A 27,842-nucleotide genomic window follows, 5' to 3' on the forward strand; every position below is an offset into this window, starting at 1 on the left:
AATCAAATTAGTAGAAGCAAAACTTTGAAGTTATGTGAAAGTCACTCTGTTACCAACTTTTGATGTTGCCGTGGTTACTAATTAGCAGACCAGCCCTGAATCTAATAGCACAATCGCTCTTTTTGTCAACTATGTTCAATGTGCAATTGCACCATGGCCTTAGAGCTCTGAGAGACACCACACGAGGAAAATGCATGACGCTCATGCACCTCATCTTTTTTTGGCAATATACAATCCCGCTGGAGTGCTCGCTTGGCTTGATTGTTGGTGCTCTTCCCCCTGGGCCAATCGGTCCTGGGTTCAACCCCCATCCCAAAGAATTGAGCGCATTGTCTAGGCTAGCACTTCATTGCAGCACTGATGGAGTGCTGCATTGTCCGAGGCGCTGTGCTTCATGTGAGACATTTAAAACTGAGGTCTTGTGGGGATGGAAAAGGTCTCGTGGCACTATTCAAAGAAGAACAGGGCCTTCTCCTGGCCAATATTTATCCCTCAGCCAACATCACCAAAACAGATTATACTCTGCTCATTATCTCATTTCCGTCCATGGGTCCTCGAGTACAAACTGACTCCTTTTATCAACTTTCATTAGCTTTAAAGCATTTTGGGACACGCCAAGGGCATCAATAGATGCAAGTTTTTCTTTTTATAGAAGCTGCCTTTCAAACATCTATCGTAAGCCAAGACCAGACCATCATGGGGTTGAGTTTAAGACTTCAAACCAACTGTATCTGCAGGGCTGTTCACAGTCAGTGAATGAGCAATTGTGCTTTTCAAAACATCCTTTAGAAATAGCCAAAACTAAAATTGCCCATTCTCGATTTGAATCGAACCTAGATTGTTGAGGAAAGAAGACTTGTGTAAGCTCACTGCAAAGTTCATTTTCCTTGATGGTTCTTTTTTTTGTATTGGAAGGCGAGTGCTGGAATCTTTAATCCAGTTTAAAAGTGACGAGCGGCTGATGAGAGGGTTAAATTACACACCGAGCCTTTTTTTAAAAAAAAACGTGATTGCAGTGTGGGGTTTAACGCCTCTCCCAGTTGCGCGTGGTTTGATTTGGTACACCTTTACTCTTCATATCTGATGAGTTTGCATGTACCAAAGTTTTTTTTTCTCTTTTGACTATTGTGGAAAAGAGTTTTTTTGTTTGTGGTGTTGAAATGAAAATAATGGTGTCTGACTGAGGGAAATCTTGTGGCAACTGACCTTCACAGTACTACACAAACCTTCCTAATAATGTGGTGTTTTTAATGTACTTTCTCTGGCAGTAAGGAAATCCAAGGCAGCTGATGAAAGGCGGAGGTCAATAGCTAAGCAGGCACGGGCTGACTATAAACGCCACTCTCTAAAGGCAATCGAGAGGGGAAAAGTGTCTGCAATGACACAGAGTTTCCAAAGTCCGCAGCCTCCTGTGAAACCTCCCGTTGCCCAACGTAAATATGCAATTAATCGAAAGGACTGCAATGTGAGGTGAGCAGTTTATGAAGCCATAAGGTTCGATTGTAGTGGATATTGATTAACAATGATCCTTTTGAAACACGGTTTTTGTAGCTACACGCATCTCAAGCTGCGTAGTTAGCAACCAAGTTGGCAAGACATTTAATTATTGCGAAACTGGCAATATTTAGTGTTTGAGAAGTGAGTGAGTAGTAGGTTCACTGATTCAAACTTGATTTAGAAAAAATAAAAACAGGAGCTTGTCTGTTGGTCAAATAATTTTTTTTTTTCTCCGAGTGTTTTTAAAACATTCTCGACACTGAGGAGCTTTTTTGTTAATGTCCAACATGAGCATATCAAGGTTTAGTGGTTAGCACTTCCTCTTGGCAGGGTGACTGCAGCATCTGGCAGTGTTAACAGTGAACCGTTCTTAATCATGAGTTCTCTGGAGTCAACAAAAATTTGCATTCGTATTGTGCCTTTTTTTAAAGTAGTAAAATGTCCCAACCCTCTTCGCAGGACTGTCATCAAACAAGGTTTGGCACTGAGCCAAGCAGGAAGACTCTTGCCCAGATCTTCTGAGCAGAGGCTGAGATAGTCGTTGGATTGCCGCTGCATTCCAAGTACCCCGACTCGACGTAGAGTCTTTCTTCCTGGACCTTCCAAACCTAACTTTCACAGAAATTAGCAGCGTAGCGACTCTTGGGGAACTCTGTCAGAGTAGAGTTGGGGAAAGATGGGCCACATCCCTTTTTTACGGCACTAGCTGCAGTGTGATGAGTTTAAAAGCCTAGTCTGAATGTTAGCGAGTGGGGGCTGGGGTGGGTGAGGTGGTACACCGGGTAATCGGGTTGGGGGGGCGAGGTTCGGTTGTGTAGTTACCCAGGTGTTAGACTCGGTTTTAATCTGTCTAACTTTTTTCCTGGGTGTAGTTACCCAGGTAAGTACATCGGGACTGTCCCCAGTCTCCGACTCTAGCTCACAGTCAGAGACATTCGCTGAGGGTCCCAGGGAACAGGGGATTTTCCCATCAGAAACTGGAAGTTCCTGGGCAATTTCCACATAGCTCCGCCTGCCAGGACTTCCACAGCGTCCTTACAGGCATTTTCAGTCGTGCATCTGGCCTCCAACAATCCGGACGCTGGAAAATTTGGCCGACTAGGACAGATGACCAAAAGTTTGGTCTAAGAAATAAGTTTTAAGGAGTGTCATAAAGGAGAAAGAAAGATGCAGGCTTTAGGGAGAAAATTCCAGACCTTGGGGCCCAGGTACCCAAAGGCACGTCTGCCAATGATGGAGCGATTAAAACTTTCTTTTTGCTTTCATTCATGACATGCAGGCTTCACTGGCCAAGCCAGCATTTATTGCCCATCCCTAGTAGCCCTTGAGAAGGTGGTGGTGAGCTGCCACCTTGAACTGCTGCAGTCCATGTGGTGTAAGTACACCCACAGTGCTGTTAGGGAGGGAGTTCCAGGACTTTGACCTAGCGACAGTGAAGGAACGGCGATATATTTCCAAGTCAGGATGGTGTGTGGCTTGGAGGGGAACTTCCAGGTGGTGGTGTTCCCATGCATCTGCCGCCCTTGTCCTTCTAGATGGTTGTGGTCATGGGCTTGGAAGGCACTGTCTAAGGAGCCTTGGTAAATTCCTGCAGTGCATCTTGTAGATGGTACACACTGCTGCTACTGTGGAGGGGGTGAATGTTTGTGGATGTGGTGCCAATCAAGTGGACTGCTTTTTCCTGGATAGTGTTGAGCTTCTTCAATGTTGTTGGAGCTGCACTCATCCAGGCAAGTGGACAGTATCCCATCACACTCCTGACTTGTGCCTTGTAGATGGTGGACAGGCTTTGGGGAGTCAGGAGGTGAGTTACTCTGCATTGAATTCCCAGCCTCTGACCTGCTCTTGTAGCCACAGTATTTATATGTCCAGTCCAGCTCAGTTTCTGGTCAAAGGTAACCCCCAACATGTTGATAATGGGGGGATTCAGCAATGGTAATGCCATTGAATGTCAGGGGGCAATTGTTAGATTCTCTCTTGTTGGATATGGTCATTGCCTGGCACTTGTGTGGCGTGAATGTTACTTGCCACTTGTCGGCCCAAGCCTGGATGTTGCCCAGGTCTTGCTGCATTTGGACATGGACTGCTTCAGTATCTGAGGAGTTGTGGATGGTACTGAACATTGTGCAATCATCTGTGAACATCCCCACTTCTGACCTTATGATGGAAGGAAGGTCATTGAAGAAGCTGAAGATGGTTGGGCTGAGGACGCTACCCTGAGGAACTCTGCAGTGATGTCCTGGAATTGAGATGGTTGACCTCCAACAACCACAACCATCTTCCTTTGTGCTAGGTATGACTCCAACCAGCAGAGGGTTTTCCCTGATTCCCACTGACTCCAGTTTTGCTAGGTCTGCTTGATGCCACACTCGGTCAAACGCGGCCTTGATGTCAAGGGCAGTCACTCTCACCTCACCTCGGGAGTTCAGCTCTTTTGTCCATGTTTGAACCAAGTCTGTAATGAGGTCAGGAGCTGAGTGATCCTGCCAGAACCCAAACTGAGCATCAGTGAGCAGGTTATTGCTGAGTAAGTACCGCTTGATAGCACTGCTGATGATCCCTTCTATCACTTTACTGATTATCGAGCGTATACTGATGGGGTGTTAATTGGCCGGGTTGGATTTGTTCTGCATTTTGTGTACAGGATATACCTGGGCAACTTTCCAACTTGCCGTATAGATCCCTGTGTTGTAGCTGTACAAGAACAGCTTGGCTAGGGGTGCGGCAAGTTCTAGAGTACAAGTCTTCAGTACTATTGCTGGAATTTTGTCGCGGCCCATAGCCTTTGCGGTACCCAGTGCCTTCAGCCATTTATTGATATCACGTGGAGTGAATCGAATTGGCTGAAGACTGGCATCTGTGATGCTGGAGTTCTCCGAAGGAGGCCAAGATGGATCATCCACTCGGCACTTATAGATGAACATTGTTGCAAACACTTCAGCCTTGTCTTTTGCACTGATTTGCTGGGCTCCTCCATCATTGGGGATGGGGATGTTTGTGGAGCCTTCTCCAGTGAATTGTTTAATTGCCCACCACCATTCACAACTGGATGTGGCACGACTGCACAATTTAGATCTGATCCATTGGTTGTGGGATCACCTCAGCTGTCTATCACTTGCTGTTTGGCACGTAAGTAGTCCTGTGTTGTAGCTTCACCAGGTTGATACCTCATTTTTAGGTGTGCCTGGTGCTGCTCCTGGCATGCCCTCCTGCACTCTTCTTTGAACCAGGGTTGATCTCCAGCTTGATTAGTAATGGTGGAGTGGGGAATATGCTGGGCCATGATCTTTGTGGTTGAGTACTGTTCTGCTGCTGATGGCCCACAGCTCCTTGTGGATGCCCAGTTTTGAGTTGCTAGACCTGTTCGAAATCTATCCCATTAGCATGGTGGTAGTGTCACACAACATGATGGAGGGTATCCTCAACGTGAAGATGGGATGTCATCTCCACAAGGACTGTGTGGTGGTCACTCCTTCTGCTACTATTATGGGCAGATACATCTGTGGCAGGCAGGTTGGTGAGGATGAGGTCAATTATGTTTTTTCCATTTTGTTTGTTCCCTCACCAGCTGCTGCAGACCCAGTCTAGCAGCTATGCCCTTTAGGAGTTATGCTACCGAGCCACTCTTGGTGATGGACATTGAAGTCTCCCACCTAGGGTACATTCATTGGGCCCGGAGTCGATGTTGAGGATTCTTAGGGCAACTCCCTCCCGACTATATACCCCTGTGCCGCTGCCTCTGTTGGATCTGTCCTGCCGTTGGGACAGGATGTACCCAGGGATGGTGATGGTGGCGTCTGGGACATTATCTGTAAGGTATGATTCAGTGAGGATGACTGTGTCAGGCCGTTGCGTGACTAGTCTGTGAGATAGCTCTTCCAATTTTGGCACAAGTCTCCAGATGTTAGTGAGGAGGACTTTGCAGAGTCTACAGGGCTGAGTTTGCCATTGTCGTTTCTGGTGCCTAAGTCAATGCTGAGTCGTCCGTCCGGTTTCATTCCTCATGGACTTTGTAGCGGTTTGATACAACTGAGTGGCTTGCTAGGCCATTTCAGAGGGCATTTAAGAATCAACCACATTGCTGTGGGTCTGGAGTCACATGTAGGCCAGACCAGGTAAAGATGGCAGATTTCCTTCCCTAAAAGACATTAATGAACCAGATGTGTTTTTACGACAATCGACAATGGTTTCATGCTCGTCGTTAAATTTAATTCCAGATTTTTTATTGAATTCAAATTCCACCATCTGCTGTGGTGGGATTTGAACCTGGGTCTCCAGAGCATTACCCTGGGTCTCTTGATTAATAATGCAGTGATAATATGCTGGAACATACACTGGATTAAAACTGGGTAGTCCCAAAAGATCAGAATGAGAGGAGCACAGAATGCTGCAAAGCGGTAGGAGATTAGAGTGAGGATGGGGTGAAGCCAAGAAACGATTTGAACTCAAGGATGAGAGTTTAAAGTTATGCCTGAATGCTCTATGTTCTGTCTATACATAACTAGGCCTAATCTAGTCTTAAAATTCCTGCATGAAAGGAGAACTTTGAGGGCTGGGGAGTTGGGGGTGGAGAAGAGGCACACAGACCCTCTATTGACTCCACATTGGGGGCATGAGAAAGTAAATTGGGCTTTGGGTGGGTTCCTACTCAGCAAATTAGATTAACATTTCCCTCCAATGGAGAGACTTCTGCCCCCTAACACTTTTTCCCCTTTGTTTTACCTCAGGGTGGGAGACCTGCTCCCAGATCCGTACTAATGTCCCCCAGGTTGGATAATTAGGAACTGCCGCAAAGTGTCTTTAGGTTGCCTGTGTGTGTGCACATGCAAACATACCCATCCATATTAGTCACATGTTCCTGGTGCTGAAGTGCTTCGGCTCTGTTTACTGTTGCACGTCACCACCGCATTTCCAAACAAAGCTTAATCTGTTGTGAGCAGCCTTGAAGGTCTTGCGCCCACGTAAAGCCTGAGTTCTGTTTTTGCACTTGGGACAGACTGGCAAGTCCACACGCTGGAAGTTTGTACTCCAGCCGTGGGGTTGTTTGCTCACTGGGTAAAGATAACCAGCTGTGCACTCAGTGGGAAGGAATGCAGTGCATTTTTAGATACGTTTGAAAAGCTGATGAATAATCCCCACAGCGCAGATGTGTGTCAGGGACCAGTAAGATAAACAGCAGAACATACAAAGCAAGTAGCTGTACTGAAATGCTTGAATGGCCAAGCAGGTTTGCCATAGTCCTGTTCATTGGGCAGATTCAGAAGAATATTTGTGGGAATTTTTAATTTGGGGATTGTAGGGAAATAAAGACCAGAGTTTAGAAGTGAAGCAAAGTTCCCTATTCATTCATAACCATCAATTGCACATCCAGTATCATAGGTTTGTGCCTTGTGACTAAAGGCCCTGAAGCCAGGGCTCAATGCCATTTGTTGGGGAGGATTTTTTTTTAAATTGGTATTTCCCTCCTAATTGATTATTTTCCAATTCTGCTCTTATTACCCTAACATGTTCCAGCAAAATAAAAGCTCCCAGATGCAGTTGCTATGATTTCCCCTCCTTCCTAAACTTCAAAGGTAAAATTTAAGTCACATGGCAAACTCACTCATGAACTTGGCTACATAAAATTCCTCCCCTCCAGGAACAACACAGTGCATTGAATCGGGCCTCTGAGCATCCGAGACTCTGCGTCTAATCTTTCTCTTACTGCCTTGGTTTCTCTCTTCCTCTGCCCACCAGGTATCAAAGCCCCATATTGTCTGACAGACTTCTCATGTTTGGAGGTCTTCAGTGCATGTTTTACCCCATATTCGTACATATCGCAAACTGTCTCCAATTTTTATTTTTGGAGGAATGGGGCGGGAGGAGTGTTGTTCATCCAAGCTGGTGTATAAGTTCTGTGGGTTTTATAATAGTTGTATGCTTGTATAAAACTTGTATTTTGCTACTGGAATGAAGCTTCAAGCGGAGGGCTGAGCAAACCACAGGGGGAAGTGGACTGGGAGTTGCTGAAATTCCCATCCAAAATTGGCAGGCGGGTTGGAGGGATGGGGGAAATCTGACTGTTTGAGTTCTTCATTGGTTCTTGGGCAGGGATTCCATGACCTCCTGCCTGAGATTGCGTTAAATAATCTGGTCAATGCTAAGGAGGAACACAATTGACAGCTTCATAGTAAACCTGTGTGAACGGTTGTCCTGCACTTCAGTGAAATATGTGACTTGGGACCCTTTCACCCAAATTTGTTCATGACAACTTTTACGTTTTTGTTTCTGTTAAGTGATGGCTTGAGCTTTGATATCGTATGCTTGACATTGAATGTATGGGATACCCCTCCATGATTTCCTCCTATCAATTGCAAAGGAACAATGAGATTTCTACTGGAATGAAACCACAGTTCTGTTTGTTGTGCTCTTCCTTTATCAGAGTGTCATGGAAAATGTCTGAATGTATTGAAGCTTCTTTTTATTTTTAAAATCTGTTCCAAGTTAAAGCAAACTGACAGTTGCATTTAAATATAAATTAAGCCACTTTTTAAGGTGCCAATAATATTTGTGAAATGACTTTTAAAAGGAGTTACATTGTGTGATGACAATTATGGTTGCATTGTTAAATTTCTTGTACCAGCCTGGTATCACCTATCGGAGAACCCACCAGGGACTATATTGCTGTCCCTTCACTGTCACTGGATCAAAATCCTGGAACTCCCTCCCTAACAGCACTGTGGGTGTACTTACACCACATGGACTGCAGCTGTTCGAGAAGGTTGCTCGCCACTGCCTTCTCAAGGGCAATTGGGGATGGGCAATAAATGCTGGCCTAGCCAGCTATACCCACATCTCCTGCAAGATTTAAAAAATTATTCACAGGGGCGGTACCTTTGGATTCTCCCCTCCATTTGCCACATTGGAGCCATGTTTTGCCCAGTTTGTATTTGTTGGGTATCAATTTTATTTCCACGTGCCCCATCGTTTAGGAAGAAAACTTCCCAGAAGTCATTCTTAGTAGCCAATACAGAGTGGCTAGAATTCTTGTCCCAACTTTGCCATTCCTGCTAACTCGACCCGAGCAGCAGCATGTGGAGGTAGAAGGGGGCAAGCTGCAGAAGTGACGAGAAAGAGGATTGCCAGCAGTATATTTCATTTCCATTGTGACGGTTCAGAGTGATGGATTGACCAAGGTTTCTGTAGTAGGATATCATCGACGACTCTGTGCTGCATTTCCAAAACTGCTAACTGAAGCCTTGCTAACTCTGTAAACGATGAATGAAAATGGCCTGTTGTAAATGGAGAGAAAACCAGCATGGACCAGTTGGGCTGAATGGCCTGTTTGTGTTGTACATTGAATACAGTCTTGGAAATCAGAAAAGCACTGAGTCAAAATGTCACTCAAAGACATCAAACATTCAAATCAAACAATGAAAGGAAGAAAGACATGCATTTGTGAAGCACCGTTCAAGGCCTCAAGATGTTCAAAGTGCTTTACAGCCAATGAATTACTTCTGAAGTGTAGCCACAGTGAAAGAGAGGAGGATGTCCTTGCTTGTGATCTAATTAATAGTGTATATTTATCTATTACTGCTCTAGAAAAGATGTACAAACCCAGAAATTGAGCAGCAATGACCATGAGAGAATCATCAAATGGTTCAGAGAGCAGCAGGTCCCACTCCGAGCAGGTTATGAAAAAGACTGTGATGTCATAGCTCCCTGGTTTCATGGTAAGCCAATGAATTCTTGTTACTTTTCTAACTGCAGCCTTCGTTACTTGTTATTTTTTGTCTGTGTGTGTGTGTGTGTGTGTGTGTGTGTGTGTTTCCCTTCCTTCCCTTCCCCGGCCCCTAGTGTCCCTCCTTTTCTCCCCTTTCTCTCTCATCGTCCCTCCATGTGTCACCCCACCCTGCGGTGGAACAGCTGCGGGCATGTCGAGGTTTGGCACTAGATCCCAGGTGCTCTGTGCCCAATTGAGGGACCTGACATTGGGAAGTGGGTGAGCAGTGGGCCCTCTGTGGCAACCCACATCCTGCCCACACTCGCCTCCATCTGTTGGTGATCCTCGTGGTAGGCCCGAGTGTAGTACTGACACTGGCCACTGCTCCCAGTGTCGTTTCCAGAACTACAGAGCCGCCAGCCTCTGGCCCAGCAGCTCACTTCACTGTGTACAGTGTGAATCGCTTAACTGTAAGCTATCTGAGATATTGCTGGTTTATTTTCACTGACAGCTGGGATTTATCTTTAGGTGTTATAACCAGGCAAGAGACAGAGGAGCTTCTGAGCAAGAAAGAGGCGGGGGCATTTCTAATCCGCATCAGTGAGCGGATAATTGGTTATTGCTTGTCTTACCGAAGCAGTGACGGGTTTAAACACTTCTTGATTGACTCCTCGAAGGACTCGTACACCTTCTTCGGTGTAGACCAGTTACAGCATGCGACGCTAGTGGACCTGGTGGCGTATCACAAGGTAAATGACAAGGGGCTCCCCTCTATTCTCTCTCAATTGCTCAAGGGATCCTTGAGTAGCTGGGTCAGTTCCTCCTTTTCTGGCTCAGTGGGTCAATATAACCTGCATCAGGTGAGGGAAGGCTCTGCCTTTTGGTGTCCGGTCTACTCCGAGTGAGGCAGGTCAGCCCAGCTGGCAAAAGGTTGGGAGGAGAGAAGCTCGACATGGGATTGTGCTCCTGATTGCTTTCCAGTGGACCTCGCTGGCAGTGTGTGCATGTGAGTGTTAGTTGAAGGAAGGATGTTTGGATTCCTATAAGATGGCCCCTAAATGGATCAGCAGCCTGCTGTCACTCAACTAGGCTCTTGACATTTTGCTGTTCTGCCCCACCCTAGTTATTGGCAGGAGATTGCATCCATTTTTTTTTGTGGTTGGTCCTTGTTTCAACATGCAAGGCGAGCGGTCAGTACTGAACGACTCATTGTTTGAGCAATCTAGTGACGACTCTGCAGAGCCATGATGGAGGCTTCCGATTTAAAGGGAGAGCTGTACCCCTGAAAAAGGGGAGAGTTTTTTTGGGGGGGGTGGGTGGGGGTGATGGGGGAGGCGAAAACCAAGAGAGTTCAGTTTTAGTTGGATCAGCATCATTGGAAATGCAAGATTCACAACTGTATTGAAGTCCCTGTGCTATTCCTGTGCCTTTTGCTCTATGGAATGCACAAGCTTCCCTCTGTAATTTTTCAGAGAATTACATCCAGGTTGAACCTGGTGTCAGTGACCCCCCCCCCCACCACCCACCCACTCACCCTTCAGTCGCCCTCTGACCAAGCTTTGAAAATCCCTAACGTCAGTGAAACTGTGTAAACTTTCAATCACACATGGCTCAAACAAGACTTTGCCCATGGAATAACTGGGGAACTACCTCATCGCAAAGGATTCGTAGCTGGTCAAATTGTGATTAAAATTATCCTGACTCTAGTTTAGCGTTTGATCCAAGCTGCCTTTCAGAAAATATTCCTATACTTTGCAACCTAGGTCAGTCACAGAATTAAAAGGTTTTTTCTAGAAATGGTCTGTCAGTATTTGGGTTGAAATTTTAATGGCATTTGCAAAGGTCAACCGGCCCCTGTGAAGTAGGGTGAAACCCATCTGCCATAGATTAGCAGACTCGCTAATCTAATAGTCACCATGAAAAGTAAAGCCAAGTGAAATCCCAGCTGGTAACTGAGATACCACTTCAAGCTCTCTCCTGGGGATCGTTTTACAATGTGGTGAGTTAGAGGAGAAAATGTAATATTCGACACTTACCCAGGGAGTGTAATCTTATCACCACCTCTGCTCATTATCCCCTCCCGTGTAGAGCCTGTTGACAGCAGAGGACATTAGAAATGTACTGGTTGGTTGTCGCCTGCAGTTCCTTCCCCACAGCTGGTCCTCCCCAGGTCCTGTTGCAGACGCTCTTCCCTTCACTATCGCCTCCTGTTTTTTAAATGGCCCCACTCGGGTGACATTTTCTTCTGCCACCCACCCCAGGCTTGGGCTCTTTTCAACATCTCCCTGTGTTTAACCCTTGCTTATCCTCTGCCACATGGTTTGCTTTCCCAATCAACTCAAGCCCCAAGTGGTTATCCGTTCCCCTATTTTCCCCCCCTTTTTTTTTTAACATCTCGGGTAAATCAACAACTGCTAGAAGATTTTCTTCTTTCCTTCTTCCTCCCAGTGATGGAAACCATTTTGTTTGGGTGTATGAATAGTGAATGGAAATGGCTGGTGACCTAGGGGCTCAAGTTCACCACCTCCTGCACAGAATCAAGTGGTCTCACAAATACAGTAACACTTGATTTAATTCCTTCATGGGATGTGACTATCACTGGCAGGGCCAGCATTTATTCCCACCCCTAATGCCTTTGAGAAGATGATGGTGAGCCACTGCCTGGCAAACGTATCAGTTTGGTACAACTGAGTGACTTGCTAGGCCATTTCAGAGGGCAGTTAAGTGTCAGTCACGTTGCTGTGGAACTGGAGTCGCATTTAAGTCGGACCAAGGAAGGACAGCAGTTTCCTTTCCTTTATGGCCATTCGTGAACTAGATGGGTTCTTTTTTTCAACACTTCAGTGTTTTCATGCTCACTATTACTGATGAGTGTTTTATTCCAGATTTATTTAACAAACCAAATTTCCATTACTTTTTCTGAGACTGTGTTTTAAAACCCCAAAAGTCAAGTGACAAACTTTTTTTAAGTTTCCAAAACATAAAACCACAGAACTGCTCATCAAGTCCATTCTATGTATTATCCACTCCATCACAGGGCTGAATTATACAGGGTAAAAAGTCAGGGGTGAGCCCGCCGAGAATCAAACCAGCTACCTGCAATCATTTATCAACCAATAAGCTGTTGATAGACCAGAGGTGTGGGACTTCCACCCTTCTGGATCTGGAAGTCCAGCTCCATTGAGCTGCTGACCGGTTTGAGGCCGGTAGCTTTCCAGTACTGGCAGTGCCACCAGGAGCAGTGGTCAATGCCAGTGCTGCACTTGGAGCTTAAGGTGGTAAGCTGTGCTGGATCCAGCCCAGCAGGCGAGTCAAGTGTCTCCCTGGGTATCAGGCTGGCAGGCCCTGGCAAGGTGAGTGGGGGTTGGGATTTGAGGCCATGGCAAGGCAGGGGAGGGGGGAGGGGGGGGTGCCTGCCAATGGGCACAGGGGCCCACTTAAAGACCTCAGTTGACCCACTAGTGGGAAGGCTGCCCAGCGCCACCCCTGCTGTCGGTAAAATTTCAGCGGGGGCAGATGAGTAGGCAGCAGGCAAGGTGCCTGCTAGATTTTACATACCCCCTTGCCTTCAAACCTGCTGGCAGGGGAACGTATAATCCAGCCTTATAGACTCAACCCTACTCATTCAGTCTCCTGCTGTTGCAGCCTCCCAGTGCTAAATCATCATAAACCCAGGGATATCATAAAGGCAGCACGCTGCTTTCGTTACACAAGTACTGAGCTCATGATACTGGTTTGCCACCGGCTTGGGTTGGATGCCTTTGTTGGTGTCTGACTGAGGTTTAGAAGGCTGGGGGAAATGAACCCATGCTATGTAACATCAACACCTGGGTAAAAGGTTAATCCATCTGATAGAAAATATGAAGAAACAATAAGCCTATTCTATATTTTAAAGGTGTGTACTGTATGCTTTGATTTACTAAACATTGCCCTCATGTAGGTAATATATACAACTGCTCTGTTTCCTAAACTTCGGCCTTGCTGTTGACAGGAGGAGCCAATCACATTAGCGGGCGCTGAACTTTTACTTGAACCATGTGGTCAGTGCAGGGATCCTCCAGACTATGCCCATCTCTTCATCTGAGTGTCTCAGAACCAGGAGTTGCTGCCACATCCATTGTAGTCTTCCCTCAAAATGTTCACTTCAGTGGACGGTCGAGAAGGTAACTGAGACCCGATCTTGAAATTAAACTTCTTTTGAGAAGATTCTTCATTATGCAAGAAGAATATTGATCGCATTCAAAGTGGACAGCATTCTTCCACTTGTTCCTGATCTACTTATTTAAGAACAGATGAATTTGCATTCAGGGTTATAGCTGTTACTACTTTTTTGTTTGAAGGGGCAAGGCATTTATTCACAAGGTTTTATGGTACACATTTTTGTACATTGTAGATTAGGAATCCTTTTGGGTAGAGTGTGAACAAAGTATATAAACTGATAAGTCGACTTATTTTACTAATATATACCAGAAATATTGTAAAGCTGATTTTGTTTCTGTTATACCCCGATCTGACAATGTAATATTAGCAATGTACGCCTCTTAATCATGTATAATGGAAGAAATGTATTTTCGTACAACTGCCAATTTGAAGATGATTTGATTTTAAAAAAATAATAAAGTACATCGAAAGAGCCAGGCCTGTATTCTAGATCAGTAGCTCTCAAACTGTTTGGTTGAAGGCCCCCTTTTCAAATGGATTGCTAACAACGCATCCTTCCCACCCCAACCAAGTTATAAAACCTATACTATATCATACTCATAATATGAAAGTGCTGTATGTAAGTGTGTTTTAATAATACTTGAAGAAACCAGATATTTACTTTCAGATGTCAGTGAGACGGGCGTGCTTGTTTCTCACTACAGAGTCTGTCCATCCTTAGCTGGGGCTGGAGAGAATAGATGCCTGAGAACGCACTGGGGAAGCTCAGGGAGAGCGTGGAATTTGACAGAGAGCAGAGCACAGAGAAAGCACTCGGGGAACATGTGGAGATCAGGAGCAGAGGGATAGCAGAGCACACTTACAGCCACCGCTCACTCATCTACCCTTGACCACTGCATCCTTGGGGATCCCTAGGGTCACTCACACAAGGCTGGTCCTGTGTTGCAAACCCTCTGGAAGGTCTCCATAGATTCCATTTTGAGAACCATTGTTCTAGATGGTCAGGTAGGGTAATGTCCCACTGATTATCATTGTACTTTGTCATAATTCCACTTTATTAAATAACATTTGATATTATTGTACAGTCAACACACCAACGCCAGCAGGTAGGGCAACTGCACAACCATATTCTTTCTGACTAGTCTTAACTGAATATGCCACCTTAGGGAATCATCAGTTAGCAGCTCTTTAATTCATAGGATGCACTGAAACTCTGGAAGTGACTTGGTGGTGCCTAATACCTGCTGTAGGACTCCCAGAACCTGCAGTGGTTTAAAAAATCCTCCAGCATCCACAACATTTGCCATGTTGTGACCTTCACTAACTAAGCTTGATCCAGCACTTAGGGTATTTACGCTTATTGGCCCCCTCTTTCCATTAAAACTTTATTCCTGATTTGTCGTTGTCTGGCAAAGCCAGGTTTTAAACTGACCCCCGGTGTTACTGAGGTAGTAACTATTGGAAACGTGGTGCATGCTCATTACTGTTCACTCACCTTTTCAGGTAGGAGTGGGCATTGGAAAATAGATCAGCTGGCAAAACGGGCAGGGGCACCTTGTTAAGGTATATGTCACTGTAACACCTGGCGGGGGGGGGTGAAAGAGGAGGGAAGAGACAATGTTGACGACTGAAAATGCCACTTCTAGTAGTTGGAAAGCACACTCCAACGTGAGTGTTTGTACGTTTATTGTGAAACTTGTTTGTTGTTCAGCATTTATACAAAACAACAGCCCAAAAAGCACAACTTAAGCTTACCTGAATTCCATTACTGTACAGTGTTTTACAGAGACTTTAAATTATCAACATTTTTTAAAAAAAAGTAAATGCATCGAAATCTACAGAACAGCAAAGAAGCCCCAAAACTTTACAACTCCCACAAGCAAAAACCCTTCAATGTGTTTTGTTAGGGCTGGGCAAACTCGCTTTCTGGTCCATGAATTTTGTACCAAGTTTAACAGCACCACTGGTCAAACACAGCACCGTGAGGAAAAGCTTTGGAGTACAATTTCTTTTTCACTTGGAGCTTGTTTTCGCCCCTGTATATAATTCCACAAGTATTGTAGTTTTCTAATCACGAAAGTTAACTTGCGTCAATGCTGACCTTAAAACACGGGATGGGGTTTATGAAAGCGACTTGTGTTCTGTTGCCCATATTTTAATTAAATAATAATTCTGTGTATTTCATCTGACACATCCCATAAATCTTTGGTAAGACCTGTACACGTTGACTGGTAAACAGCATTTTGCACTTCTCTATTTTTGACACCTTCACGGATGGAATTCGTCAATATATATATAAAAATAAGTAACCCGGGATGGGATTTTCCAGCCCTGCCTGCTGCCTGGGCTGCCCAGTCGCGCCAAAAGTCAATGCATTTTTGGCTGAGCTGTCGAGTCTCCCACCAGTGGGTCCAGCCACAGAGGGGCCAGAAAATCCCGCCCCCCCCCTCCCCCCAACCCCAGTCTGAGGCTCAGACAATTGAGGATCTTGGAAGCAAAGTTTACACACGCTACTATTCCTCAGGCCTCACGTTTCAGTCCCAGTGCAATTCAATCCGATGGTGCAATGGCACTTTTGCAGCAGTCGCACATTTCAGAAGACAGCTGCACACTAAATGAGGAATGCAAAAAATTGCATGTGCCAAATAGTTGATTATATAACCTTATACTCTGGCTGGGCCACGTTCCGATGACACAGAAAAACTTCAGTCATGCCCCTATGATCTATGTGTTGTTCTTGACACCCAAGTGCATTATCTTGAACAAATTCAGGTTCAGATTGCTGTGCCATTGCCTTAGGCCAAGCTCTCTCATGTCACTTTACAGGCTGAGTTAGTTTCGGTCTGGTGTGGCTTTTAAAAAAAATTTTGGATGAGTAGCTAGAGGGAAACTTTCTACTGGCAGAAAGCTCAGTAACTAAAAAGGCGTAGGTTAAGATTTAATATAATTGGCAAAAGAGCTAGCTGGAGGTCTTGTGGTACAATGGGTAGCATTTCATCCTCTGAGCCAGAAGCTCCAGGTTTGAGTCACGCGCCAGGTCTTGATGACTGTAGAAGGTGCATTCATAACAGCCAAACAGGTTGATTATCAACCTGCAACTTTTTCCAACATGAGCTAATGTCCAGGTGGTAAGAGCAGGAGAGTCTCCTGGTCATCCATGCTTGATGTGGAGTGGTGCCCCCTCAAACTATAGCCTCTGGCAACAGGCTGGTGACCTGTTCAGGAAAAGCAAGCTATGAAAATGGACATAAGTGTGTGCTTTGTCTGCCTCTGTGAATCTGGATGCGGGAAGCCTTCTAAGTCTAAAAAAACTAAAAGGGAGATGAGATTTTATTTATGCTGTGAATTATGAGCTGGACCACGGCCTGAAAAAGTGGTGGAAGCCAACTCAATAGTAACTTTCTGAAGGGAATCCGATTTATAATTGAAAAGGGAAACTTCGCTGGGTTATAGGGACAGAGCAAGGGAGTGGGCCTAATTAGATAGACCTTTCAAAGAGTCAGCACAAGCAGGATGGACCAAATGGCCTCCTTCCGTTCTGTTGTTTGAATGACTTTTCTAAGTTGAAGTGTACAACTAGAGTGGACTGCATGATCCTTGTACATAGGAATGCACTGGACTGGAAGTGACCACAGTGGTCTATTTGATCAATAGTTTGCAATCTAGGTACATTGTTTATTAAGTTGAGAATGTCCAGCCCTAAGTTTATGCATTTATTAGACCCAGTTAATGTAAACACAACACTTTTAACACTGCAGCTATAAACAATTTCAAAAATATTAACAGCACTCCACAAACTTGATAAATCAACAGATTATGACTGTACAAATACTGCATAGATTTTAATTAACATGTTGTTTGGTCCAATGTACTTTACAAAATTCACTTCACATTAAGAAAAATACCCTGGATGTAGCAAGTTTATCAGATTCCAATTTGCTAAGGGAGGGTAATGTGTTCTCTGTCTTTTTCTCCACCTCTCTCTCTCTCTAATACCATGGAGCAGCTCATTCTGAAGGGGAAAGAAAAGCCACAAGTCTGCTTGGATTTTTGTTATTAATGGGAGTCAGTACATGGGCAACACTGACCACAGGTTAGGAAATGCACTGTGGCTGTGTGTGCCTGTCTACCTGGGGTGGGTGTTGGCATGGTTACAAAGGGAACAAAAGGCCTAAAGGGAACAGACGGTAACCACACCCTTCACTCCGAGGTTCCATGGAAATCACTATTGCTGACTATCGTGTCTTAAGAAATCAGAGATACTCATCCCATCTGGAAGTCTTTGAGGCTCTAATTTTTCACAAACATTGAATTACAATTGTAAAGTGCAAACTAGATTTAATGAGATCTGGCTTCAATCATACAGCCTTTGGTAACTTAAATTGCGTGTCTTCCACCCCAACCCCACCTTCTCCTGAGAATGAGTACAAACACAAGTATTATGGTCCTAGTAAATATTTGTTCCTAAGGAAAGGTTGCTATCCCTAAGGCTTTGTTTTTCCTGAAAATCTCAAACATAATTTCTTTCAGCAATTGGCGCTGTTGATGAATGTGACCTGTATGTTAGTGGGGGTTTGTGGCTTCTGATCGCTTGCTGATACCCAAATAGCCCCTGTGTATATACAGACCATTTGCCTCTCAGCAGCTATAGCAATACAAAGTTCCTGACAAAAAGAGAAAAGAAATACTCCAAACCTGCAGTCGAAGTGCAGCTGAAACTTTTTCTTTCAACTGTCCTTCAATCTGCTATGTCTTTCCAGACGTTTGCTGTTCTAACCTTAAATACCTGACATACCCTAACTTCAACAGTCCGTTCTATTAATTCTTTCTTTCTTTGCTGCTTGGAGCCAACTCATAAATGTATTCACCAAGGCTTCTTTGGCAGCATCTCCTCAACCCATAAACTCCACCCACCTAGAATGACAGGGGGTGGCCTGGCAATGCCATCACCTCCAAGTCGCCCGTCATCCTGGCCTGGGCATATTTCGCTATTCCTTCAGCGTCGTTGGGTTAAAATCCTGGGATTCCCTACGTGACAGTGCCTTCGTCAAATGGAGAAGGTGGCTCTCCACCAGCTTCTCGAGGGCAACTAGGGATCGCCAATGAATGCACGTATCCCGAGAATGAAGGTTTAAAAAGAAACCTGTTCTGTGATACCTGCGATCTTTTTAGTCTGCGTCAGGATTGTTATAACATGGGACAGAAATAGCCAAGAACAGTCCTCTCCCCTTGACCACACTCAGCTGTGACTTGAAACAAACACATCAACAGGAAACGGTTGATTACATCTCGATGCTTTTAACTCTGGGGTGAATTTCATGATTCCTAATGAAATAAAAATGAAATAGCTGATATCTTAGATTCCTTTTTTTTTATCCCTAACCTAATTCCTGCTCTGATGAAGAGTCATACGGACTCGAAACGTTAACTCTCTTTCTCTCTCCAGAGATGCTGCCAGACCTGCTGAGTTTTTCCAACATTTTCTTTTTTACTCCACATTTCCAACATCCGCAGTATCTTGTTTTTATTTTACTGTCTAATTCCTGCTGTACCTGATTGTAGAAAAATAAAAATAAAAGGTGCTTATGAAGTGTAGTTTATGATGTAACCTGTATGCTGAAGATACCACTGTATCGACTGAGAAAGTCATCTAAGGCAGAAATGTACACTCTACTGTATAATTTATACATGGCCTCACTGCACTGTACAAGGGGTTTTGTTAGTAAGGCTTCCACTTTATACATAGCAGGCTGCTAGAAGTCATGAAGCAAACAAACAAAAGTGCAATCGAAGGTTTGAGGAACAGTTTTAGAGCCCGTTAATTCACATGGAATATTTTGGACTGAAACTCGCCCAACGTGTCCTGTGTTACTTAGAAAAGGTTCACAGCTTGGCTCCTGTCAGCGAAGTCTTTGGGAGCACTGAGTGTGTTCAGCCTGGAATCTGCTGGGCATTCTGATCCTTTTTGCTTTTGGTTTAAGCTCAACACTTTGACAGTTTGCTGCACTTTTTTTTTTGCCAGGGAGCAAGTCAAAACAGCCTGTCTGCTTTTGTCTGAGGAGACACTAGGTGACCTACAAAATAGGCTTGATAAAATACACAAATGGCAGCAGATGAAACTTAATATGGAATATTGCACATAGGAAGGAAGAAAATGGGCAATACAAGTACTTCATAAGTGATGCATCAAAATGGCCACGGATGAAATAGAGAGCAATCTCCGGTTTTTAATGGACTGGATATTTAATGGGTCCAATCACTGGAGCAGTAAACAACAATACTGACTAAACCGTAGAGACTGAGTCAGAGGAAGTCATTCATAAACTCTTCAAATTTTCGAAGGAAGATAAAGACATCTTCCAATGTCTAAGCCAACATTCCTCCCTCAGCCACCACCTCCAAAACACATTCATTGTTCATTCATCTCATTGCTGCTTGTAAAAATGTGTCTGGCAGAAAAGTGGCTGCCACATTTCCTCCATAACTGTCTATACTTCAAGGTCAATCATCGTCCATGAAACACTTTGGGCCAATCAGAGAGATATGATAAGGCGCTTTATAATAGCAAGTTATTGTTTTACAGTGCACCTTCACTCATGTATCCGGTTCTGGTCCCTGAGACACAGGGAGACATGCAACTGCTGGAGACATTGCAGACCAGAGCCCTGAGGCTGATACCTCTTGTCAGAAGGCTTTGAGGATCTTTCACTCTTTAGCCTTGAAAGGAGGTCCAGGATAAAGCAGCCCACTTGATTGGAACCCCATCCACCACCTTAAACATTTACTCCCTTCACCACCGACGCACAGGGGCAGCAGTGTGTACCATCTACAAAATGCACTGCAGCAACTCACCAAGTCAGCACCTTCCAAACCACGACCTCTACCATCTAGAAGAACAAGGGCAGCAGACGCATGGAAACACCACCACCTGCAAATTCCCCTCCAAACCACATACCATCCTGACTTGGAACTATATTGCTGTTTCTTCACTGTCGCTGGGTCAAAATCCTGGAATTCACTTCCTAACAGATGGGTTGCAGTGGTTCAAGAAGATGGCACACCACCACCTTCTCAGGGGCAATTAAGGAGGGGCAAGAAATGCTGATCCGGCCAGTGATGCCCACATCCCGTGAACGAGTATAAAAAAGGTCACTGCGGGTGATTTACAGAGACGTATAAGATGGCAAACAGAATAGAAAAAGGTAGATTAAATTATGAAAGGGACTTGGCGTCATGCGTAAAGACCAACTTAGGAATGATCAACAGGTGGAGTGAACTTCTGAGTATGATGGTGGAGATTGGAGCAATTAGGGCAGTTTTGGAAAATAACTAGAATGGACCAGATGGGCTTCCTCCTTCATACCTACCATGTGGATCGTGATTGGCTTAAGTGACCATTTCAGACCGTGGAACTGTTGATTCACTTTTTAAGAGCATGTCCTCGACAAAAATAAGTCATCCTTTTAATGGGAATATATAAATACTATGCACATGCACACATTTGCTGTGCTGCAATTGTCAGTAATCTGAAGGACCACCATCCTGTTTAGTGTCCCACATGAGCAGTGGAATTTATCTGTATTAACCTCTGACCGAACCTGAAGCTGTGAACATTCCAAACCGTAAATCCCACCAACGCCACCGTATGCTTGACTTTCCCTTAGGCTGAAGGAGAACAACATAGATTGTAACATCACAGAGGTGTTTCACGTTGCAAGGAACAGCTTGAAAACAATTTGCTTCTGTGATGGGTTCTCCGCCGGTATCAGGTTCCCGATGCTAAAGCCAATGTGGCCCGGGCTTCTCTTATGTTTTCTTCACGTTGGTCTTGTGTCGCTGTTTGCGCAGATGTGCTTCGATCTCATGCCTGAAGACCAGCATTCCCAGCTGGGCGTGGGAGGCCTCGTTCATGGCTTTGGACTGCATGCACATGCGGTACTGTTCAGCAGTCAGCTCGTCCACACACCGCTTCTCGTGCCACAGGTGGAACAGCCCGCGGACTGGCGTTCGAATCACAATCAGGTCGCTGTGGAGGTATTTGCGGTAAAGGTGAACATCCTCACCTCCCCACCCTTTTATGTCCAAGTCAAAACCACCTGGAAGGACAGACACGTCAGAGGTTCAGATATATAAGCAGAAAGGTTAGCAAAGAATCCCCAATCCAATAAAAAATTATGAGGTAGGATCTGTCAAGGGTAAGTCAAACAATAAAAATGTAAAGGACAGAGAGGTTTAAATATTAACAGAAACTCATAGAACATTACCCTTTTAGGCCATTTGGCCCTTCGAGCCTGTTCCATCATTCAGTTATGCAATTTAAATCCCTTGATAACTTTATTTAACTAAAATCTATCTATCTCTGTATTGATAGTTCCAGTTGAGCCGCGGTGTCTACAGCCTTTTGGGAAGGAGTGTTCCAGGTCGCCACTGCCCTGTGTGTGGAAAAGTGTTTCCTGCTTTCACTCCTATGTGACCTAGCCCTAATTTTTTGATTGTGTCCCTTTGTTGTCGATTCCCCTACCAGAGGAAAAAGTTTCTTTGCAACCAACCAATTAAATACTTTTATTAATTTAACCCCCACCCTGGTTTAAGTACACATCAATCAAAATACTCAAAGGAGTAAAACCCATGTTAGTGCAACCTCACAATTTAACCCTTTACACCTTGGAAGAGTTTCAGAACAGACGCACCAGACTGATACCAAGGTCAACACATCTTTCCTGAGAGAAACACTTAGAACGACTCTTCTTCAGAGACATACGGACTCGAAACGTTAACTCTGTTTCTCTCTCCACAGATGCTGTCAGGCCTGCTGAGTTTTTCCAGCACTTTCTGATTTTGTTTCAGATTTCCAGCATCTGCAGTATTTTTCTTATATATTTTTGCTTACATCTTTTCTGAGGCTTGGTGCCTATGACTGAACACCAGTGACCGTGTCACCTAGTTGCCTCTGCTGGTATTTTACCACCAGTGAGGGAGGTGTCTGGTAACCCACTCACCCTTGGACTAATGGAGGCCCTTAAGTGGCCAATTAAAGAGCCCTCTCCTGTCGCCACTGGTATCTCACCAGGGGGGACTGGGATCATGCACACTCCACATGGTGAGGCTGCCAGGTAAAACCTGGCAGGCTGAGGAGGGGGAAAGGTCCCTCCTGTTTGGGCATCCTGTGCCCAATGGAGGAACCCCACTACCACCATGGTACGTTCTCCCAACCCCCTCCCCACAGCCCACTGCCTCCCTGCTCCCCACCCCCACCAACCATCCGTTACCCGCACCTTGCCCTCCTGAACCCAGCCCTTCCCCCCCCGCCCCGACCACCCTCAATAGGACGTGCCAGGGTGGTCCCCGTGAAACCCCCACTCACCTGATCCTGATTGTGGCTCCCCGATGTGGTAAACTGCCCTGCAGTTCCCACCCCTCCCACTTGATTGGCTGGCAGCTCTCAGAGGCGGGACTTTCTTCCAGATGGGGCAGAAGTCTCACCCCGAGCCATGAACAGGCCATAAAATTGACTTAGGGTGACTCTGCCCCCACCAATTGTTAAGCTGGGGGTTGGGGCCACCTCCTGCATGTAAAATCCAGCCTCTGGTATCCGAATTGATCAGCATTTGTCTGAACTCAACTTGAAGTTCTGCTGCGTACCCTAAAGTCTTGGTATATAGTCACACCTAGGGTACATGGGGTTGATTCTTAAATCTTATGCACGTCATTATATGGACAGTGCCATCCTGGTTCTCACAACAGCCAACCCCACTCCCCATGACCGACTGACATCCTTGTGCAATCCAACACCCTCCCCCCCACCAATCCCCAACACCTAGATTGGTTACTGTACTGGGATTATTTGAAGAAAATGTTATTTTTAAAGGGGGGAAAATCAACGTGCACACTGCCTCTTCTTTAAATCTCACTTTTCATTGATCTATCCCGTATAGTTTAGTCTCATGGACAGGTCAGTGGGTGGGACTACTGCCTCATAGTCAGAAAGCTACGGATTCAATTTCTGCTCTGAAGTCTTGAGCACATAATCCAGGCTGGCACTTCATTGCAGCACTTGAAGGAGTGCTACGCTGTCAGAGGTGCTGTCTTCCAGCTGAGACATTAAGCTGAGACCCTATGTCCCCTCGCAGGTGTACATAAGTGACCCCGTGGTGCTATTTCGAAGAAGAGTGGAGGAATTCGCCTCGCTGTCCTGATCAATATTTAGCCCTCAATCAACTTCACTAAAACTGATTATCTAGCCATTATCAGTGTTGTTTGTGGGATCTTGCTGTGCACAAATTGGTTGCCATGCTTCATAAATTACAGCAATGACTACACTTTGAAAGTACTTCGTTGGCTGTAAAGTGCTTTGGGACTTCTTAAGGATGTGAAAGGTGCTTCATAAATGCAAGTCCTATCTTTTTTGGCGGACAATATAAATAAAGGGAATACTCCCGTGTGGTAGGGGGAATGAAAATGGATCGGGGCAGGGGGTGCCAGGGTCGGGGAGACAGATGAAAATGGGTCGGGGAAAGACAAATGTATTTCCCTATCTATTGGCTCTGTGGGTACCTGTGAACTAAATGTGGCTGATCAAGGGGGTTGGATTTGAAAGCAAATGCCACTGATGTCTTTTCCCAATACTGAATACAATCCACTTTCTTCAATCCTTAGGAATCAAACTTCTCGGTATGTTGTGACTAGCTAATAGCAGAGATCTGTGTAGCCTATTCACAAGATCCCATTATCGTATCACCAGTCATGCCAGATTACATCCTGCATTATGGCAATAGTACAGTAGGTGGCAGTCTTGCTACTAGTTGAAGAAGCCACTAGTCTAGAGCAGCTTCTGAAAGAAAGTCCTATTGTATGTACACTTACCTATATTGATGAAGTCTGATCTATACTGGCAAGTCATTCCAAAGCCAAAATCCCTCCAGAAGCCTGAATCCTTCTTAATCACCTTTCAAAAAAAAAATAAAGAGTCAAAGTTAACTGTTGATGCTCCAGATTTTTCATGGCCTCTTCTTACCGTTCTCCCTTTCACAGTATCATGATTTTTTTTTAACTCATTCACAGGGTCTGGGCGTCGCTGGCTAGGCCAGCATTTATTGCCCAACCCTAATTGCCCTTGAGAAGGTGGTGGTGAGCCACCTTCTTAAGGTAAAGCTTATCATTTTACTTGTACTTCAAAAAAATATTCCAGTTAAAATCATAGAATGATACAGCACAGACCATTCTGCCCATCCTGCATGTGCCTGTGAACATCGCTAGAGGACACAAGCACATGCTGTGAAAAGGGCCATCAGCTTTAATGCCTCATCCTGGTCTGTAATGCGCCAACTACACCATGAAGGTGTGAACCTCAGCCTCTGGTTGATCTCAGGTGAGAATGGAGTAGGGACAGCTGCAGCTGCCCTCAGCACCTACAGGTGAGAGAAGGAAAAAGACCACCAGGATTCTTGCTCCTAATCACACTCAAGCGATCCCTGCTGGAAAGGGAATAAAAACAGAAAACGCCTGGAAAAACTCAGCAGGTCTGGCAGCGGGGAGAAAAACAGTTAACATTTCCAGTCCGTATGACTCCTCTTCAGAGCTAAAGAGAGGTAGAAATGTGATGGGATTTATGCTGTTGAAAAGGCAGGGTGGAGCAGGTGGAACAAAATAGAAGGTCAAGGTTAGGTTGGGGGTCAGGAGAGATTAAATGACAAAAATGTCATGGACACAAGGCAAAGGGAATGGTAATGATAGCATTAAAGACTAAAGCATGTGTTAATAGTGACATAAAGGTCAGCCCTGTATGAAAGCAAAATAGCAGAATGTGTTAGTAGCAAAACAAGGGGTCAGCACCTTCTGAAAGTAAGGACATGTGTAAGCATCAAGGGAGAACAAGATCAGCTCTGATACCTTCCTACCGCATGGCCCTATTGTCTAGACTCACACACGGCCACTTTGAGTGTGCTGAGGACCTGAGAACCATACCATAGAAGAGGGAAGATGAGCCTTTATTTTCAGCTATGACACAGCTGACTTGCCATATTGATGTCTGCACTACTTGGCCATTGATTGTGAATCAATGAGATATGAAGAAGCCACACATTCCCACACCAGAGTGAGGAGGACATAATAAGAACTTGCTTCTAACAGTGTATGGCTGGGCTTATGTGACCAGCAGCCCCGGAACTCAAACTCATAGCCACATATTTGAGAGGCAGACACATTGCAGGCTCTGTTAATGGGCTCTTCAAAAAGGCCACGTCCCTACTAATTTCCATTGCCATGTGCTGTACAGTGAAATATGACACTTACCAACTGTTGTTCAATGGGTGGAATGGAGTCGTGATGACCATAAATAATAGCAGGATTGTATTGGCTGAAGAGGACAGGATAGAAAACCTTCTTTCCTGGAAGATAGAAAAAAAAAGTTAAACTTGTAGCAAAGGTTCAACAGGAGGCTGAAAGGGTGCTACAGTTTCCTCGATCAAAAGAGGGTCACCTTGTTGCACTCTTATAGCTGCACCCAGATTCCCAAAGGGCGGGGTACCTTCCAGGTGCCAAGCTAAAAGATATAATGGATAGGGTGCCAAAGGAGTTGGGAGAGGGAAGTGAATCAGCAGAGATGAGGGTAAATGTGTGGCTGGAGCGATGATGTAGGGGAAGGGTTCAGTTTCCTGGTGCACTGAGAAGAGTCCTGGGACCAGAGTGGGCCTGTACAGGATGGGCAGGCTTCATTTGACCAAGGCTGAGACCAACGTCCTCGCTGAGAGGGTAATTATTTCTGTGGCGAAGGGTTTAAAGTAATATGGTGGGTTAAGGGAACAAAATGAGATGAGGGAACAGTAAGGAGAGCACAGGAGGTAAGAAATGTAAGAAAAAGCAGAAATAGAGGCTCAAGGAGCCTTCTTGGCAGGATAATGCATCAATTCTTGGACTCGCTAAGGTGGTATCATAGTTCCATTTGGCTGACGAGATTGTTGTACCCATGTTTGATTAATCCCTGTCGATTGGAAGAGGATGATAAGTGTCACCATGCCGATGTGGAGAGAGTGCTTTGTTTTTATGTTCATCCAATTTAGGGTGTCCTGATGGTTATTTGCAAGAAGAAGGCCTGAGATAACTTGCCAATGAATCCACTATATAATGAAGTAGAGGTTGCTTTGTATCCTTACTTATTAACTTTTAGCTGCCAAATGCCCCACTGATCTGATTAAAGGCCATTCTAACTGCTCCATGCTGACTCGCTGGGTTTTTCTGTCAGGTTAACCCCAATGGTTTCTGCAAGGTAGCAATGTGGAATATCCCTCATGTGCTTATCCTCTCTCACATGTTTGCCGGATGCTGTTTAAATTTGGCCATCAGTTGTGGAATGTCCCAGTCAGCCACTCCCTCTACCTAATCTCATGCTCTTTTCGAATTACACCCATGAAAGATAAAGAAAGAAAAATTCCTTTACATAGTAGGATCTTTATCATTTTTCATTGCCTCCCTATCAGTCTTTCAGGCATTGTTGGGCTATTAAGGTTTTATTGCTAAAGATCTTTAATTAAATTATTTTAGATCAGAGTTGTCCAAATTACGACCCACAGGCCAGAGTCCAGCAGGCCAAAAGTTTCTTCCTGGCCCACCAGCCTTCGACTGTAGTGAAAAACCTAAGCCAAGTGAGATTCAGAGGTTCCTTCTTCTTTGAACCCAAGTCCTAAGTTTTTCGCTCGATTGACTTCAAAATTCTTAATTTCAAGTATCGATATGTACCTTGAACAGTGCCCCCCCCCACCACGTGACCAACTCTCATGGAGAAAATTAAGGGACATGGGGGTCCATGCAAGAGGGGGAGACCGCCAGAGCTCTGAGGGTTGGTGGGTCAGGGCGGGAGGGAGAGGTTAGGAGTGGTTCTGCCAGAGCTGTGAGTGTGCAAAAAGGAGGCCAGCGGGTACTACGCATGCGTGAAATTTAATGGTCTGGAATATGGGACAAACAGGGCAGTGGACCTAAATATGGGATAATCCAGTAAGATAAGGGATTGTTGGTCATCCTGGCACCCACCTATAATGCTTATCAAAACAAAGATGGTAATGTCGAGTTTTCAAAGATAATTTATTTTGCTGTTGAGCAGAAGAGGGGCTCTCTAATACGTCAAGAGAAGATAGCTGTTTTCAAGGAATACAATATCAAGTGACAGTGTCCTACAAAACACGTTGGCAAGTTTGACAGCCTCATGGGCCAGGTGAGAATCAATCGAGCGGACTCACTGAAACAAAACATTATCGGGCAACTATCTTCCTTTAAAACTGCAAACCAGTGTTCTGAGGCAGCAACCAAGATGAGTTTTTTGATACCTGAAACAATAGCCAAGAGAGGGAAATCGTTGTCTGATGGGGAATTTGTGAAAGACTGCTTGGGCATATTTACATCTCTGGCATGTCCAGATAAAAAGTCGATGGTAGAGAAAACCAGCCTTTCACGTCAGACGGTTGCTAGGAGAGTAGACAACCTAGCATCC

At 45.0% G+C, this 27,842-nt stretch overlaps 2 protein-coding genes across 4 annotated transcripts in view; one reads left to right on the plus strand and one right to left on the minus strand.

Moving 5' to 3' along the window:
* The window catches only part of sh2d4a (SH2 domain containing 4A), a 40,928-nt gene extending 27,079 nt beyond the window's left edge, over positions 1 to 13,849 (plus strand). For 2 of the 3 annotated variants that reach the window (XM_078534672.1, XM_078534754.1), the window contains exons 6-9: positions 1,269 to 1,470; positions 9,079 to 9,209; positions 9,728 to 9,948; positions 13,191 to 13,849. In XM_078534672.1, the coding sequence (XP_078390798.1) occupies positions 1,269 to 1,470; positions 9,079 to 9,209; positions 9,728 to 9,948; positions 13,191 to 13,283 (647 nt within the window). In that variant the 3' untranslated portion in view covers positions 13,284 to 13,849. Of the gene's footprint in view, positions 1 to 1,268; positions 1,471 to 9,078; positions 9,210 to 9,727; positions 9,949 to 13,139 lie in introns of all 3 variants that reach the window. The other variant, XM_078534813.1, reaches the window with a different exon arrangement.
* A 1,157-nt stretch (positions 13,850 to 15,006) lies between these two features.
* The window catches only part of csgalnact1a (chondroitin sulfate N-acetylgalactosaminyltransferase 1a), a 162,285-nt gene continuing 149,449 nt past the window's right edge, over positions 15,007 to 27,842 (minus strand). The window contains exons 6-8 of the mRNA XM_078534922.1: positions 25,652 to 25,746; positions 24,224 to 24,305; positions 15,007 to 21,456 (exon numbers count right to left, since the gene is read on the minus strand). Coding sequence (XP_078391048.1) covers positions 21,167 to 21,456; positions 24,224 to 24,305; positions 25,652 to 25,746 — 467 coding nt within the window. The 3' untranslated portion in view covers positions 15,007 to 21,166. The remainder of the gene's footprint in view (positions 21,457 to 24,223; positions 24,306 to 25,651; positions 25,747 to 27,842) is intronic.

The sequence above is a fragment of the Cetorhinus maximus genome, chromosome 1 (genome assembly GCF_964194155.1).
Source record: "Cetorhinus maximus chromosome 1, sCetMax3.hap1.1, whole genome shotgun sequence".
Lineage (NCBI taxonomy): Eukaryota > Metazoa > Chordata > Chondrichthyes > Lamniformes > Cetorhinidae > Cetorhinus > Cetorhinus maximus.